This window comes from Molossus molossus, unplaced genomic scaffold, assembly GCF_014108415.1.
Source record: "Molossus molossus isolate mMolMol1 unplaced genomic scaffold, mMolMol1.p scaffold_m16_p_19, whole genome shotgun sequence".
NCBI classification, from domain to species: Eukaryota; Metazoa; Chordata; class Mammalia; order Chiroptera; family Molossidae; genus Molossus; species Molossus molossus.
The window spans coordinates 52,204,575-52,220,538 of record NW_023425354.1 but is presented as its reverse complement, the minus strand read 5'-3'; the positions used below and the strand labels follow the sequence as shown (position 1 = coordinate 52,220,538).

General features: G+C 44.4%; 1 protein-coding gene across 2 annotated transcripts in view; it reads right to left on the bottom strand.

The window, feature by feature from the left end:
* Positions 1-3,183: 3,183 nt before the first annotated feature.
* The window catches only part of MAP2K4 (mitogen-activated protein kinase kinase 4), a 117,586-nt gene continuing 104,805 nt past the window's right edge, over positions 3,184-15,964 (bottom strand). The window contains exons 9-12 of one of the 2 annotated variants that reach the window (XM_036268014.1): positions 10,659-10,736; positions 7,878-8,026; positions 6,916-6,961; positions 3,184-5,781 (exon numbers count right to left, since the gene is read on the bottom strand). In XM_036268014.1, the coding sequence (XP_036123907.1) occupies positions 5,668-5,781; positions 6,916-6,961; positions 7,878-8,026; positions 10,659-10,736 (387 nt within the window). In that variant the 3' untranslated portion in view covers positions 3,184-5,667. The remainder of the gene's footprint in view (positions 5,782-6,915; positions 6,962-7,877; positions 8,027-10,658; positions 10,737-15,964) is intronic. The other variant, XM_036268015.1, reaches the window with a different exon arrangement.

Genomic DNA, 15,964 nt, shown 5'->3' with positions numbered 1-15,964 from the left:
CTGCTGTTCGGAGTCCATAGGGAGCTGCCTCTGCTGTTGTCTGGACTTCTTAGCTGTCCTCAGAGACAGAGGCTGGAGCCATGGGCGTCCTGTGTCTTGGCCAGCCCAGAAGCCCGCCAGATAGTTTCGATATTTTGAAAACAATGACGACTATCATTGGACTTAGTGTGTGAGGGGGAGCTCGCCTCTGGCTGGGGAGCAGGAGTTACAGTGGGCGCCGGGCGCAGACACTGGACCTGCAGGGTGGCTTAGGGCCTCGGCATCTGGAGGCCTTCAGGAAGGAGGCCTCTCTACTCTCTCTACCCTCCAGGCCGACTCTCTCCTCCTGCATCGGCCTTCTCTGGACATTGTCCTGCACAGGGCGTCTGTCCCCTGCAGCTCTGACTCGCACAGACTCACATAGCAAGCTCCCCCCAGCTCAGAGGCTCCGGCCTGAGTCCTGCAGCTGGGCTACCTGCCTCATCATCTCAGTGTCCCCGTCCAGTCCTGAGAAAGGAGGACCAGTCCGCTCATCTTTTTACACCAGGCCTGTCACAGGCTAGACTGTGGCTTGACTGCGTTTCCATTCCAGTGATTGTGCCCCAGCAGAGAGGGTAGAAGGGGGCACCACGCTACTCCCGTGACGGCCTGAGGGAAGGCCTGTCGCCTTAACTGCCTTTCCCAGCACCAGAATCGCCATTCCCCGATTACTGTGGTGTCACTGTTGTCTAGCGTCCTTGTAAAATGTCGTGATGCGCTGGAGAGCATGCTCCATAAGGTGTATGAATGTCTAATCCCTATGTTGCACACCTGAAATGAATAATATTGTATGCCAACTATAATTGAAAAATAAATTTTGAAAAATTGTGAAGTATTTCAGATCAACAAGGGTATAGAAGATAAGTAAGCCCTGGCCAATTTGGCTCAGCAGTTAGAGTGTGAGCCCTTGGACCAGAGAGTCTCAGGTTCGGTTCCTGGTCAAGGGCATGTACCTCGGTTGCAGGTTCGATCCCAGGCCCTGGTCAGGGGGTATGCGGGAGGCAACCAATCGATGAGTCTCTCTCACATGAATGTCTCTCTCTCTCCCCCCGCCAAAAAATAAAATCAATGGAAAAATATCCTCCCCAGGTGAGAATTAACAACAAAAAAGTAGTTCTATTTTGAAGCCCTTCAGCAAAACCTACATAGATAGAAATTTCAAATGCACATAAAAAATGTGATTCACTATACATTATGATTACTCGATTGTGACTTCATACTCCACTGCACAGATGGACAATTTCAAACAGCAGAGTCACATTTACACCTAACAAGTATACACTTTGGCATATCGTCAGAAAAACAACAAAATGTTATCCCCTGATGAGAATTCCTGGATGTTCGTTTATCTGAAGGATGGGGAAGACCGATAAATACATCGCTTCAGTCCACAGCAAGTTCCCGGAGGCTACGTGGAGGCTGCTGTTTCGCGTACGGAGGGCACCCCTTACAGGACGCCGCCTAACACCACTGTCCACCCCACGTGGTCTGCGGCGCACCGTGGGTCACTGCTGCTGATGGGGTTTTTCCTTCAAACCACGTAATTAAGTATTTGAGGAAACCACCAAGTTCAAAGTCGGCAGTTTCTAGGTTCTCAGCCCTCACTTTCCAAGGCATAAGCACAGATGCTGCGACATCTGATGAGCAGCCCTGGCCAGGAGCCGGGGCGTAAAACCGCCTCTGGGCCTGTGACGCAGGGCGGCCGGGTTCCGGGCACTCCCACGACCTTGCATGTCCCTGTCCTCCTGCAGCTGAGACAGTGAGAAGGGAAAGGGCACTTTAAACTCACCTCAATCTCCTTCCCCGCCTCCCTCAGTGACTGACGCAGTGTCTGCGTGCTAACAGGGACAGGGGCTCTGCCCCCAGCTCAGGAATCCCACTGGAGACCCGGGAGCTGGCTTCTCCGGTCCGTTCTAAGGCAGCCACCTGCTGCAAGCTGCCTGGCCCCGGGCCTTCAGAACTCTGCCGCCAACTCATGTCCAAGGTAACAAAGCGGCCTGATTAGGTGTGGAACCTCAGGTCTGCTCAATTCTGGTTCCCTCGGGATCTGAATCTCTCTCTCCTCCCTAGTGTTGTCAGGGCCAGAACCTGACTCCTGGAAGCCTTGCCTTGCGTGGTTTTTGTTTGCATCTAAAAGCGGACACTACAACCTGACTGAAGGCTGCATCAGGATCAAATGAGCTGAACAAATGCATGTACTGTAAACAGAGCAGGTAGTGCAGTCTACCCACCTCTCAGGACACCAGGCTGGTACTCCGCTGGGGGGTCTGGACCATCCAGGGGGTCACCTTTCTCCTGTCACCTGTGCCTCAGGGGGGAGAGGCCAGGATTCCTGCCACCATACCCTTCTCTGGAGGTTTGCTACTTACATATCTGGTTCTGTGATGGTACCTCCTGCATCTCAGGTCAGATTAGCAGGCACAGCCCTGGCCGGTTTGGCTCAGTGGTTAGTGTCGACCTGCGGTCCAGAGAGACCCGGGTTCAGTTCCCGCTAAGGGCACAGACCTTGGCTGCAGTTTGTCCCCGGCCCTGGTTGGGTCGTGCAAGTGGCAGCCACTCGATCTGTCCCTTTCATGTTGATGTTTCTCTCTCTCTCTCTCTCCCTCCCACTCTATCTGAACAAAAACTGGAAAAATATCCTCGGGTGAGGATAAGAAAAAAGAAAAAAGTGTTTAAAAAAAAAAGCAGCAGGCACAGAAAAGGGAAGGGTGAAAGTTAACAGATTTGCTCCCTGACCGCCAGGTGGCGGTGTAACAGACAGATGCAGTGCTCAGCGTGCTCTCCCAGGGCCTGGGCTCACTTCCGAGTCGCCTGCCCACACCTTCCAGGTCTGACGGGCACGAATCTCCCCGCCCTCCCGCTCGCTCAGGGAGCCTGAGTGGCCGCGATCTGAGCTGACATCTGATCCTCACCAGGAGCAGAAAGCCTGGCTGGTACCACGCACGAGCCCATCGGCCTGGACGCCCGTGCCCAGGCGGAAGAGCAGCGCTGGCAGGGCAGGCGGGGCGGGGCGGGGCGGGGCGGGGCGGGGCAGGGCGGGGCGGGGCGGGGCAGCCCACCAGCACGCCCTCAGACCTGCACGGCCGCCCAGACAGAAAGTGAGGCGATACAGCAACCACACGAGGAGAACAAGGAAGAAGCCACGAACACTTCCAGAAGGAGAGAATCTTTCCCAATGTGAAATGCACAGATAATTTAATGGAATTTACTTAATTTTCCCCTCAGGGTCTGACTTCAGAAAATCAAATTACAAAGTCATCATCACATCCTAGATTTATTACAACTGACCTGCAGGCAAAAGGATAGAACTATTACATAAACACTTCGATTCCATGTGTATATCTTAAATAGAGGAGGAATTCAAACAAGAATACAGGATAAAATATTCCAAAGCTCCAAGAAGCAGTTATGTTACTGAGCTCCATTTTTACAGACAAATAAGGCAATATCCCTGCACATTAGCTTTTTGATAATTTTTATACATTTTTCTATGGTACAAGAGAAAAATAACCAGAGCTCACAATGTACAGTTCTTACACTATTTTCACAGTTTGTGAACACTATACACCCTTTTGTTTTAATAAAGATACATTGTAATAAACTCCTTGCCCTTAATTTTATAGTTTATAATAATCTATGATTAATACACTAAAATTGCCTTTTTATGTGGTCATCCACACAACAGAACGGTCAGATAGCTCCTGGACAGTCAGAATTGCTTAGATCTCCATTGGTACAATGGCAAAGTGGCCCCACACTGAGCCAGACGGGAGACAGGCAGCAGAGAGGCGAGGTCCTCTCGAGCCCCGGGAGAGACGGAGAACGATGGCTTGGTGTGGCTGAAGGAAGACACGGCCATGCTTCCGTTCAGAACACTGGGAAGTCTAAGTTCAGGACGCCATGGGGGAGAAAGTAGGAAAATTAGGCAAATGGACCAAAGCGATAAATCATGTTCGAATTCTGAAATTTACAGGGATGTGACTTTAAAACAGCACCATTCTCCCTTTATTGTTTATAGTGTTATGACTGTCACTCTGGGAGGAGACACAGCAACACCCGCCACCACGTGGCTCCATAACGGCGTCATCTGCATCTCAGACCACGGCTGTTTCCTATTCCAGTGTGCTTGGACCACTCACAGTGCTGCTTGCAAAGCCGAACACTCGGCGCCAGAGGCCAGAGCGAACCCAAGGAGAACCTGGCTAAGGGGAGTGAGGAAGCACAGCAAAAGACAGCAGATTTAAATGGCCTCATGGCTATTCTGGTGTGGTTTGGGGTTTCTTGTAGAATTCCAATTCCAAGAAATGATGGTGGCCCACTAGAAATTCTCGCAGGTGATGAGCTTATCAAGTCCTCACTGGGTCACACCTTTCTAGGAAGATGCTTGCTCATCACCGACCGAATTACTGTGCCCCGTGTTTCTCAGCCTTTTAAGCACTGGAACATCTGAGAGGTTTAGGGCTAGAAATCCTTGGTAAGGAACATCCCTGGTAATTATAAGGTTTCTGATATAGGGGGAAAGGCGAAATATCAGATGAGCAAAAGTCACATAGTGGTTGGTACCAGACTGCACAGCAGGGAAAGAGGTTCAGAAACGGAAGGCCTGGACCAGTGATGCAAACAGCTGAGACCTGGTCTTTTGCTGCCTACAAGAAATCTGAATCTAATCAATCAAGGCACATTGCTCCCAGCTAGTTCTCCCTGTGAGTGAGTTACGATGGCTAAATATCAGGCTCGGGACAAAGGGGAAATACAGAGCTGCTACAAGTTGTTCCAGACAAGATACTAGAATTAAAAACATCTGTAAACTTTGCCCTCCGTGCGTTTTTCTTCTCTCAGTCCTGGTGGTTTGTGGCAGGTGGAACACCAAGATGACAGCACACCAAATTCTGAGAGACAGTTCTTAGGGTCAGACCCGAGTCTGCCCAGTGAAGAGCAGAAGGACTGGTCGAGGAGGAAAGAACACATTCTGTCCCGTCTCAATATTTTAATGTTCACCTCTTTGAACACAACATGGTTTTTGGTAAAGATAAATTCATTCTAATTGAAAATAATTTTCAAACAGGAATCTGGCTGGGCACATTGATCCCCAAACATCAATTGTGACGGTGAGGCAACAGAATACCAGATCAGTAAATCTATTGCACTTGGTGAAGAAAGGAAGTCCCTCCTCTGTCTCCCAGCTCCAGAAGGCAATGTGTCTCGTTGGCTGTGCAAACGCTTCTCACTCAGCCCACGTCTCTACGTCCAGACATAGTACATCCATCACTGCGTTCTTCCAGTATCCGAAGTCTGACAAAATACCACTCCAGTAGCTGTGTCTCCAGGTTTTGAGTCTAGAAATGAATTTAAGATGTGATCTAATCACAGTCAACAAATTGATCGTATTGACTTCCACATTTCATGAGTATGTTCATCAGGAAAGAGCAGGATGAGGTCTCTGACCAGCACTAACACTGTGTGATCACTTGGGTACTTCGGGGATGCACGTTCTAGGTGACAGGAGTATACAGACATGATGGAAATGAACACCAATCTTATTGCACATGGTGTCTGGGCGAGCAATAAAAACACTGTGGTACAGGTGAAAATTCTTTACGTCTTGCTTCCTCTCAGCCCTTTTTCCTAGAGTCCGACGCAGCAGCAGTATCAATCGACATACATGGGAGAGCTGGGAGTAGCTGGCATTTGATCCAGGATTTTACAAACATAGCTTGCGACCTCTACGGTACGTTCTTCATACATTAAAATAAAGGGATGTTTCTGCAAGAAATTTGAAAAAGAAAAGTATCAAAATTTGTATCAGAGCCCACATTGAACTTTTCCCAACCGTGACACTGTGCACAGCCAAGGCTCCGGCGACGCATGGCTGCAAGGCTGTCGCCCGTCCAGTTGGGAGAGGCGAGCACGGCCTGCGTCCCCCAGAGGGGCGTCCGCGCGGGGCGAGCCGGGAGCACAGGGCTGGGACCTGGAGAGGCCCCCTGGGGGTAGGTCTGGGAACTAATCTGGGCGCGAAGGCAGCCGGCACCACTGTCCTCAGCACCCTCTGAGAACCAAGAACGACATGAATACCAGGTGCCAGTCTCAGGACACAGACGCAAACTCCAACTGCCACTTCCCCAGGCGCAAAGTGAACCGAGAGCAAAGGACTCTGTTCCGTCCTCCTGCCCCGGCCAGAAGGGCGCAGGGAGACTCACCCTATGAACTTCTGGGCGACTCTCCAGAGCCGGGAGCCGCCTCTGCCTCGAAACCCACCTCTCCATAACTCCTCGACCAATCTCTCTGTCACGGCCCCGCTAAGACACTGACTGGGCACCTTGTCACAGCTGGGGTGGACCATGCGTCTGGCCTCACATCCCAGAGAGCCAGAGGCAACGTGTGACAAACTCTGAGATTCCCACACTCTGAGATCACGGTGCTTCCCTCACAGACGAGAGCAATGCCACACCCGGAGGCGGCCTGAAATGCCAGGGTCCGGGCGGCGAGGACTGAGGGAATGGAAACTGGCTGTGTGACTAGCTTTGCGTGAGGACATGCAATAAGGCAGAATAAGCACAATACACTCGTATGGGTGTGTCTCTCTCTCTCTCTCTCTCTCTCTCTCACACACACACACACACACACCCCATGTGGTACAGAAATGGCTCCTTCAAGTGAATGTTAAAATTCTCCAGGGTAATTTTTATAACATGTCAAGGCCAAAACTTCCCATGAGAATATAGCTAGCAAATTAGTAATAAAGTTATAACTACAAATTTTCTCTTTCTGAACATCTTTGTTTTGGAACCTCCTCCAAGCGCTCAGGGAGGGTGAGGCCCCCGCCTGCTCAGTGAGAGGCCCCTGAGCGTACTCAAGGGACCGGAGGGGCAGCTGACATTCCCGAGGTCTCATACTCACCAGAAGTTCTTTATACTTTGGCCTTTTGGATTCGTCCTTTGTAAGGCTAAAATAACATAAAAATAACATTATTAAAATGAAGACATATTTATCCCAAGTATTTTTTTTTCACAAGCAAAACATTATAAAGAATCAAGTCATTTTTTTCTTTCAGATAAAAAGTAACAAAGCAGACAACCTGTCAAACTCAGAAAACATGAAAAATTAGGCAACCTATGAGAAAAAGAAAAGAAAAGCAGTTTTAAGAATGTAAAGGAGATATACTTACTAAACACAATCGTGTTTTGCTCATAAACATATATGTTTAAATGACATTAGATAAAACAATAATTAGCAAAAATAGTCAAATAACAACAAAACTAGTTGTATTTAAAACACAGATTGAAACAGCACGGAGCACGACCACATTGCTGTACTGCATGCTCACCCTCACGTGCTGCACACACAGGCGCACACGTACACACACCTGTTAGAAGGTGGACAGACCACATCCACAGGTGTGGGATCCACCTTCCTTAGAGTAAGCTTTCAGAGAGCCAATATAATTCTACCACGTGAGCTTAGGGCCCGACTTACTACACACACCCAAGCATGCCCTGTGTCACACAGAGTAAGACCCATCCCTGAAAGTCTGATCTGGTAGGGTCTTCACTTCGTAAAAGCTTCCAAGTGACTCTGGTACAATCTCACCACTAGAACCACATCGGCATAAGATGATCTCTCACCCAGGCTGTTTTTCTTGTACGGGGTTCTAGAATCGGGAGGCAGAGGCTTCTCCACCACCCACAGCTGTTTTCAGAGAGCATGCAGCCTCTCCAGGCGAGCTGGAGCCCCCACGTGGCCACTGATCAGAGTCCCCGCTCAGAAGGCACTGATATCGAAGGCAACCCTCCCCCGGTGTAAAGTGCCAGTGTTGCTAAGATGAAATGACCTCACTGTCTTCAAGCAAACCAAGTACTCACCACAAGTTGACAAAGTTGATGAAACTTGGGGAGAACTCCCTCTCCTCCGAATTGCTCAGCTGTGGGGGATCTCCTTTCACGACTTGTGTCAGCTGATCAAATACACTATTCCACTTTGGATAAGGAAATCGGCCTGTGGCCAACTCGTACTAAAAAAGAACAAAGAGGAAAAGCAGACTACACTAAGGCATTATTTACCACTCCTCACTGAAAGGGCCACGTTGAAAACCTAAACTCCTAGCAAAACTCCTGTAAAAGCTTTGAACCAAACCCTATCAGGTTAGGGTGGAATCTTCAGGAGTATTACAGCGAAGTGAAAGTGATTAGAATCAAGATAATATGAAGAATTCTGTATCAACCACATTTAAGAACTTGGACTAAAAGGAAACCCTGAGCTTCAGCCCAGACAAGCCCACAAAGCAGGCGGCAGGCGGCGTCCAGTGCGATTCCTGTTTGTAGGGTCTGGAAGCTGGTTTTAGGGCTATGCTAGTACAATGTCGGCCAGTGTACAGTCTTCCTGAGGGAAGGCCATGTCCAGAGCAGTGGGCAAACTCATTTTTAAGGTAAAATACATTCAACATACAAAACGCCCAATGAGCTCAGAGGAAACAATGTGTACATCCTGTTCTACAGCCATTCTGTGTTACCACAACTTCAACCACAACCAGAGGTCACTATTACTGAAGAAACAAGTCAGGGTCAAAGCCCTCACCTTGAAGCCCAATAATGATGCTCCAGACAAGATCTCTAACCCACACCAAACCAGCTGTGGAAACTCTGTGGATGGAGGCCCCAACGGGTCACAGGTCAAAGATACTTGTGAACTATATTCTCATCTTTCTCCTACTCTGTCCTGAGGATATAGGAAACCTAGACATTGTGCCTTTTCCCAGAAGTATAGCTAACTGCAGTATGGCCGCGATGAACCCGTTTATGAGCACTGGCAGGTGACCGACCTCCGTAGGCCGAGGCTCCGAGCCTGCTGGAGGAGGACCGCGTGCGAGGGCGCCGCCCAGGAGGACCGGTTCAGAGCTTCTCCTGCTCAGAGTTCATCTTTGCTAATTAGCCAATATTCATTTTACACAACTAAAGGAAAGCTACCACAGAAACATAAAGCCATCCTCAAACTGAAAGCTCAGATGGAAAGGCTTCTTCCCCAAAAATGCCTTACAGCTCATCACTGCCTCCAACTACACACGCGGGTGGGCGGGCAGGCAGACAGGCGGGCAGACAGGCCTGCACACAGCGCAGAAACCCTCCTTTGCTGAGGTTTCTTTTCAATGAAAACGCAAATGCTTGCAAAGAAGTAAACCTTATTGATTATTCACAACGTCAGGAATAACCTCATCAGATTCATTCTACAGAACAGGTTTTAATAAGAGAAGGTATAAGCTGAAGGATTTAGGACCCTAGAAATTAATTTCACACATTCCGTAATTGCATAAGATTATCCACATAAAAAAAACAAATTATGAAGCAATTATAAGTACTGAATACCTTGCTTTAAACAAACTTTAGTCAAATGTACTAAAGAAACTTGCTAAAATGATTTACTATGTTAAAACCTTTCACAGGACAAAAACTTGTTTTTATAATGGAGTAAACACTTGCTTTTACCATAACTGGTTTGGACCCAGACCGGCATTTCTGAGTTGCTAGTATCCCTGGCATGCAGACAGCCACCTCAGCTAGAAGCTGTAGGTCTTTTCGGTCTTTGGTACCAGTCACCACACCTAAAAGACACCCAAGTTCCATGCTCTCTCCTAACTGAGAAAAGAAGGAATTCCTTCCCCTTTGGTCAGCTGGCTTCACAATAGGAAAAGGCCCCAAGAGGTGTCCCCATACTTGGTCACAGAAGAAACCAGAAGTGTCTTCTGCAGAAGTGAGTGGTTAGCCTGCCTTCTACTCCGCACGGAGACCACCAGGCTGGCCACATGGCGCAGCAAGGATACCACCAGGCTAACTAACACAGCCCACCTAACGAGGGGAGATTCAGCCCGTGTCGGTGAAGCAGTCCAAACCCAAAAAATGCCATCAAGCCTGGTAAAACAGCAAGCACAAGAAAATGAATCTAAAACTTCAAAACAAAACTTGGTATTAAAGAAATAAGCAAATAAAGATGCTTTTAAAATAGAACCACAATTTCAGTGCAGCCCCAGGTGAGAAAGAAGACTAGCTAATTGTGCTCAACGAGGTTCAGATAAAACAGCTGTCTCCCTCTCCTTCTCGGCAGAACTTTCATTCAGGACGGTCACCTAGGCAGCTCTTGTTTCTCAACAACTGAACCACCTTCCGTTTACTTGTCTGTGACTTTCCGATGGTGCCTGGGAGACTGCAGTGGACACTATTTCCATACATATAAGCACGTAGGCCTAACACACACGCCCACGCGGTTCCACTGGAGCGGCCCTCGCCTGGGTGGGAGGCCTGTGCTTGGCTGGGAGGCCTGTGCTTGGCTGCAGCTCGGAGGCCCTCCCGTCCTGCTCTCGGGGCAGCTGCTGACTCCTGGATGTGTGACCGAGATCCACGGCTGGGGGCCCTCGCACGTGAGGGGAATAACCAATCACAGTTTAAATGTTAGGGTGTACAACATACTTTCATTCAACAACTAGAAGATACAGTCCCTGTGATTATAGCCATGGGGGGGAAATAGAAAAATAAATCAAAGACTAGAAGAGATAAGAAGCAGTTCTTACAAGTGGTGGAAGACTGATCACCCTTTCTTTCTCTTCTAAATTCCTTGTTACACTACTAGGACAAGGCTGGTCAACATCAACATACCAATGTGATCCCCAAGCTCCAGACATCAGAGCGGACATCGTAGCCTTGTCGCGATGCACTGGGGTCTATTCTTTCCGGCTGGAACACAAAGAGAAGTCACAGTCGTTAATTATCCACACCATCGAGGAGCAGGAACATGGAAGCAACAGCTGGGTAGGTAGCCCAAATGCCAGCACACTCCCTAGAGAAACCCATCTCTGGGGTCAGATTAGGAGCAGCAGAAAGCCACCATAAAAAATAATCAACTGCAAAAAAAACAAACAAAACAAAACACCTCAATGGCTTCCGCCATGAAGGACATAAAAAGCAACTCTTCTCATTTCCCCCCTAAGTACTCACAGCATTTACAAACCTGAAGCTGAAGACAAAGGGGGAGATGGGAAGAAAACTGGAAAAATGTAAACGATAAAGAATTTCAGGGTCAGCTCAGTAGCAACAAGTAGTGGTTAACTGGTTAATGGGAGGGGGGGGGCTGTTTTCTTTCTTTCTTTTTTTCTTTCTTTATTTTTTTTTCCTCACCCGAGGACACTTTTGCATTTATCTTCAGATAGAGTAGGAGGGAGAGAGGGAGAAAGAGAGAGAGAGAAACATCAATGTGAGAGAGACACATCGAGTGGCTGTCACCCACACGACCGCAACGGGGCCAGGGACTAACTGCAACAGAGGTACATGCCCTTAGTAGGAACCGAACCCGGGACTCTCTGGTTTGTGGGCCAATGCTCTAACTGCTGAGCCAAAACCAGCCAGGGCTGTTTTCTTTGTCTCAGTGAATAAGGCCCTACTGCAATATATTTGAGATACAAAAGTAAATATGAGATAAATTTATTATATTTTTACCCATTCTTCATCATAAAGCTAAATTTATCATTATGCATGACCACTAGTCATTTTTAACCAAATTAAACATTGTCAATATAGTAATATAGCATCCTCTCATTTATGTACTTAAAATGCTTTGTAGTAATTTCTGTGAATTTACATTTCCTTGAAATAAGAGACCATTTTCTACATAGTGTGTCGGGGATGGAGAAGAGAGAGGGGTACCAGTGGTAGAGCAGACAATGGATCCTTAGCTAAAACTGAGAGTAACTGCTGTTGAAAGACACATCCAGAGACACATACTAGTTGACTGTATTGACTGTATTCTAGTCTCTGCCTGTCAGCAACAGCTAGTTTGAACACCTATGTATTCTGTTTTGAACATAAGTACTATGGCTGCATAAATTTTCATTGCAAGCTATTTACTTTGTTTATAATTACAAATATATTTACCTAACAAAATACATATTACATAAAAATCCAAGATACTTGACCAAAAGAGAAAATACTCTATCCAGTAGCAGCAGAATAAACATTCTTTTCAAGTTCACATGGAATATTCACTAATACAAACCACGTTCTGTGCCTTAAAACACACCTTATTTTTAAACATTGAAATCATGTAAAGCATATTCTCAGTCCACAAAGTAATTAAATAAAAAAAAAATCAACAACAGAAAGCTACCTGAAGAATTCCCAAATATTTGGATTAAACAACATACTTCTAAATATACACATGGAGCACATAAATCTAAGAAAATATTTAAAAAATTATTTTGAACAAAAGAAAAATGAAGTAACAATTTATCAAAATTTGTGGAATGCAGCAAAAGTAATGCTCAAAGAAAATGTATAGCACTAAATGTATATATTACGAGAAGATAGATTGAAAATTAATAACCTAACTTTACATTTTAAGGAATTAGAAAAGGAAGAACAAACTAAACCCAAAACAAGTAAAAGGAAGATGTAATAAAAAGTAGAATGGAAATAACTGAAATAGAGAAAAAAAAGAAAGAGGGAAAAAAAAAAAAAACTAGAGGAAAAAATATCATCACAACCAAAGTTGAGTCTTTAGAACAAAATCGGGCACCTTTAGTTACACTGACCAACAGTAAAGACTGACATTATCAAAATCATAATGAAAGAGGGGACATCACTACTGATCTTATAGATAACAGATGAAATGTACACATTCTTTGAACACGAAAACCCACCAAAAATAATACAGAAACCTGAAAAACCTTAAAACCATTTTCCTAATGAAATTATTAATAAAACCTTCCCAAGAAGAAAAATCCAGACCAGATGGGTTCACTGGTGAACTCTTTTAAACATGCAAGGGAGAAAACAACAGCAGTCTTACAAAATTATTTTTTCATAAAATAGAGAAGGGTCCTGACTAGTTTGGCTCAGCAGTTAAGTGTTGTAGAGCATTAGCCCATGGACCAAAGGGTTGTGGCATTGGTTCCTGGTCAAGGACATGGACGTACATGGGTTGCACGTTCGATCCTCAGCCCCAGTCAGGATCGTGAGGGAGGCAAAATCAATGTGTCTCTCTCACACTGATGTTTCTCTCTCTCTCTTTCACTCCCTCCCTCCTTCCCTTCTACTCTATCTAAAAATCAATGGAAAAATCCTCAGGTGAGGACCCCACACACACACACAAAAAAGAGGAGGTGTGCCTCCCAACTTATTGAGGCCAATATAATCATTTATAAAAACCTAGCAATGACATTACAACACAATTAATAACCCCTCATAAACACAGATAAAAATTATTAATAAAACATGAACAAATCTAAATCAGCAACACATGGAGAAGTAATAAATCATAAGCAAGTAGAGTTTATTTCAGGAATACAAAACTGGCTTAATATTTGAAAATAAACGTAAAGTATGAAGAAAAATTATATTATTATATCAATAGATGCAGGATTGGCCTCTGACAAAACAGTAGTAATAACAACTCTTAGCACACTAAGAAGAGAAGAAAATTTCATTTCATAAAGGTCACCAAATATAACCTAAAGTTTATATGATACTTCACAGTGAAATATCAAACACTGTCCTTCCTAATTAATATATTCAGCATTATTGGAGGTCCTAGCCAGGACAAATAGGCACGGGGAAAAATATCACTGCCTTTATTCACAGACATTTGAATTTCTACAAACATTTACAGAGAAAATCCCTACTAAAATTGTTTGTGAAACCAGCAAGATTATAGAACACAATTATCAAAATATGAAAATCAGTTGCATTTACCTGTAATATCAAAATATTGGAAAATATATTTAAAACTCCATTTACAACAGTAGCATCAAAATACATGAATTCCTTAGGATTAAACTTAAAAGGTGCTCAATAGTTTCACACTGAAAACTACAAAACATTGCTGATAGCAAAATACCTAAGTAAATGGAGAAACTTAGCAGGTACTAAACAGTCATATCAAGATATGCACAAGTGAATGGATAACAAACTATGGTTTATCGATACAATGCAAAAATTCTCAGCAATAAAAGAATAAACTAACACACATGAGATTCCGTACATTTATAGGAAACTCTAGGAAAAGCAAATAAAATTTGCTTAGATAGAAAATAGGACCAATGATCTTTTGTGGGTGATAGATATGTTTTATGCCTTTATAGATGAGGTGATTACCTGAGTAACCATATATGTCAACATTCAAATTGAACACTGAAAATGGTGGCTATCATTTGTGGTTAGGGTGGTAATGTCATTCTGAAGCTGTTGTATGTTTATGTCACTAAGAGCTGGAATTTCTAGCATACGTTAGGAAAACTTATCCAACTCCTGGAAATCAGTCAAAAGAAGGGCTGCATTTCCTTCCACTGTCACACTGAAGCACTGTCTAACAAGCCCACCAGGACTGCTGAAGTACAATTGTTTCACTTACTATTTATTATTCATGAATGCTCAGACACTTAAGTTACATGATAACTTGTAGATCTTTGTCCAGTAGGGATGCAAATGATTTTCACCCAATAACCCTGAAAGTTATTGTTGCACTGATGACATGGCGATAATCAGTAGCATATATTTATTTCTTTATTTTATTTTTTTAATCCTCACTTGAGGTTATTTTTCCATTTATCATCAGATAGAGTGGGAGGGAAGAAGGGAGAGAGAGAGAAACATCAAAGTGAGAGAGAGACATGAATGGTTGCCTCCCGCATGACCAGGATACATGCCCTTGACTGGAATTGAACCTGAACCCGCGACTCATTGGTCCACAGGCCCATGCTCTAACCACTGAACCAAACCGACCAGGGCTAGCAGCATATATTTAAATGAGCCATCTCACCCTAACCCTCCTTTTCCAGGGACTGTGAACACTGAACTAGCCAAAGTTCTCTGAGTCAGTTTCACCATCCTGTCTGTCCAGTTTTCTCATTAATATGCTAAGTATATTTTTGACACATTCATTCTTTATTTGTATATGTAATATTTTTAACATTTTGAAAATCATTCTTTGAGAGTAAAGATTTAAGATCCATGAAATCAACTGAAACTTCTGTATCCTAAAATTAAATCAGAAATATGGGTTTGAAAAACAAAAAGCTTTTTAAAAGTATAACAGGAAAATAACCAACTTAGAGAATAAGATATGTAGCATTAACAAAAACAGCAAAAAAGTTATAGAGGAAACAATTTTCTTTCCAAAACAAACATATAATTTACAATAAACACACAAGTTACATTGTATTAAAATATGTAAGATAAAAATCAGAGAATAAGGAAAAACTGTAATCACACTATTAACACATTTTGTATAAATTCTTCTCAATTTTTTTAAAGAGGCAAGAAAGGATTGAATAAATCTTTTTAATAATACAGAACAGGCCTTTCTCTAATATTTCATTTTTTAGTTGACCATTTATCATGCTAAATAAAGAATCTTAATATGTCTAAAAGGCAAAGATACACAGGTTAAAATGCTTTGAAAACAAGTACTAAGCCAAAAGATTAACAAGAATCAATAAAACACTTTATACTGGTTAGCAATGCTGTGTAACAAATTATCCCCCAAAATAATAGCTTAATACAACAAACACTTTTTATCTCAGTGTCTGAGTCAGGATTTAGGGGGCATTTTTGATGGATGGTTCTGACTCAGGTTCTTTTATGAGGCTGCAAACATGATGTCAGCTTGAGCTAAAGACTTTACTGGGGCTGAAGAATTTGTCACCAAGCTCATCACAGGGTTACTGTCAGGAAGCCTCAGTTCCTCACCACACGCGTCTCTTCATAAGGCTGCTTGGGTGTCTTCACAACATGCCAGCAGCTTCCCCCAAAGAGAGGAATCCAAGAAAAAAAGCAAGAAAGAAGCCACACCATGCCTGTGCACAGCCTACTCTCAGAAAGGACACACAGCCATCTTCCAGATGCTGTGCATCAGAAGGCAGTCACTGAGCTCAGACCACACTGAAAGCTGTACTAGGCCTCCACCTTTGAAC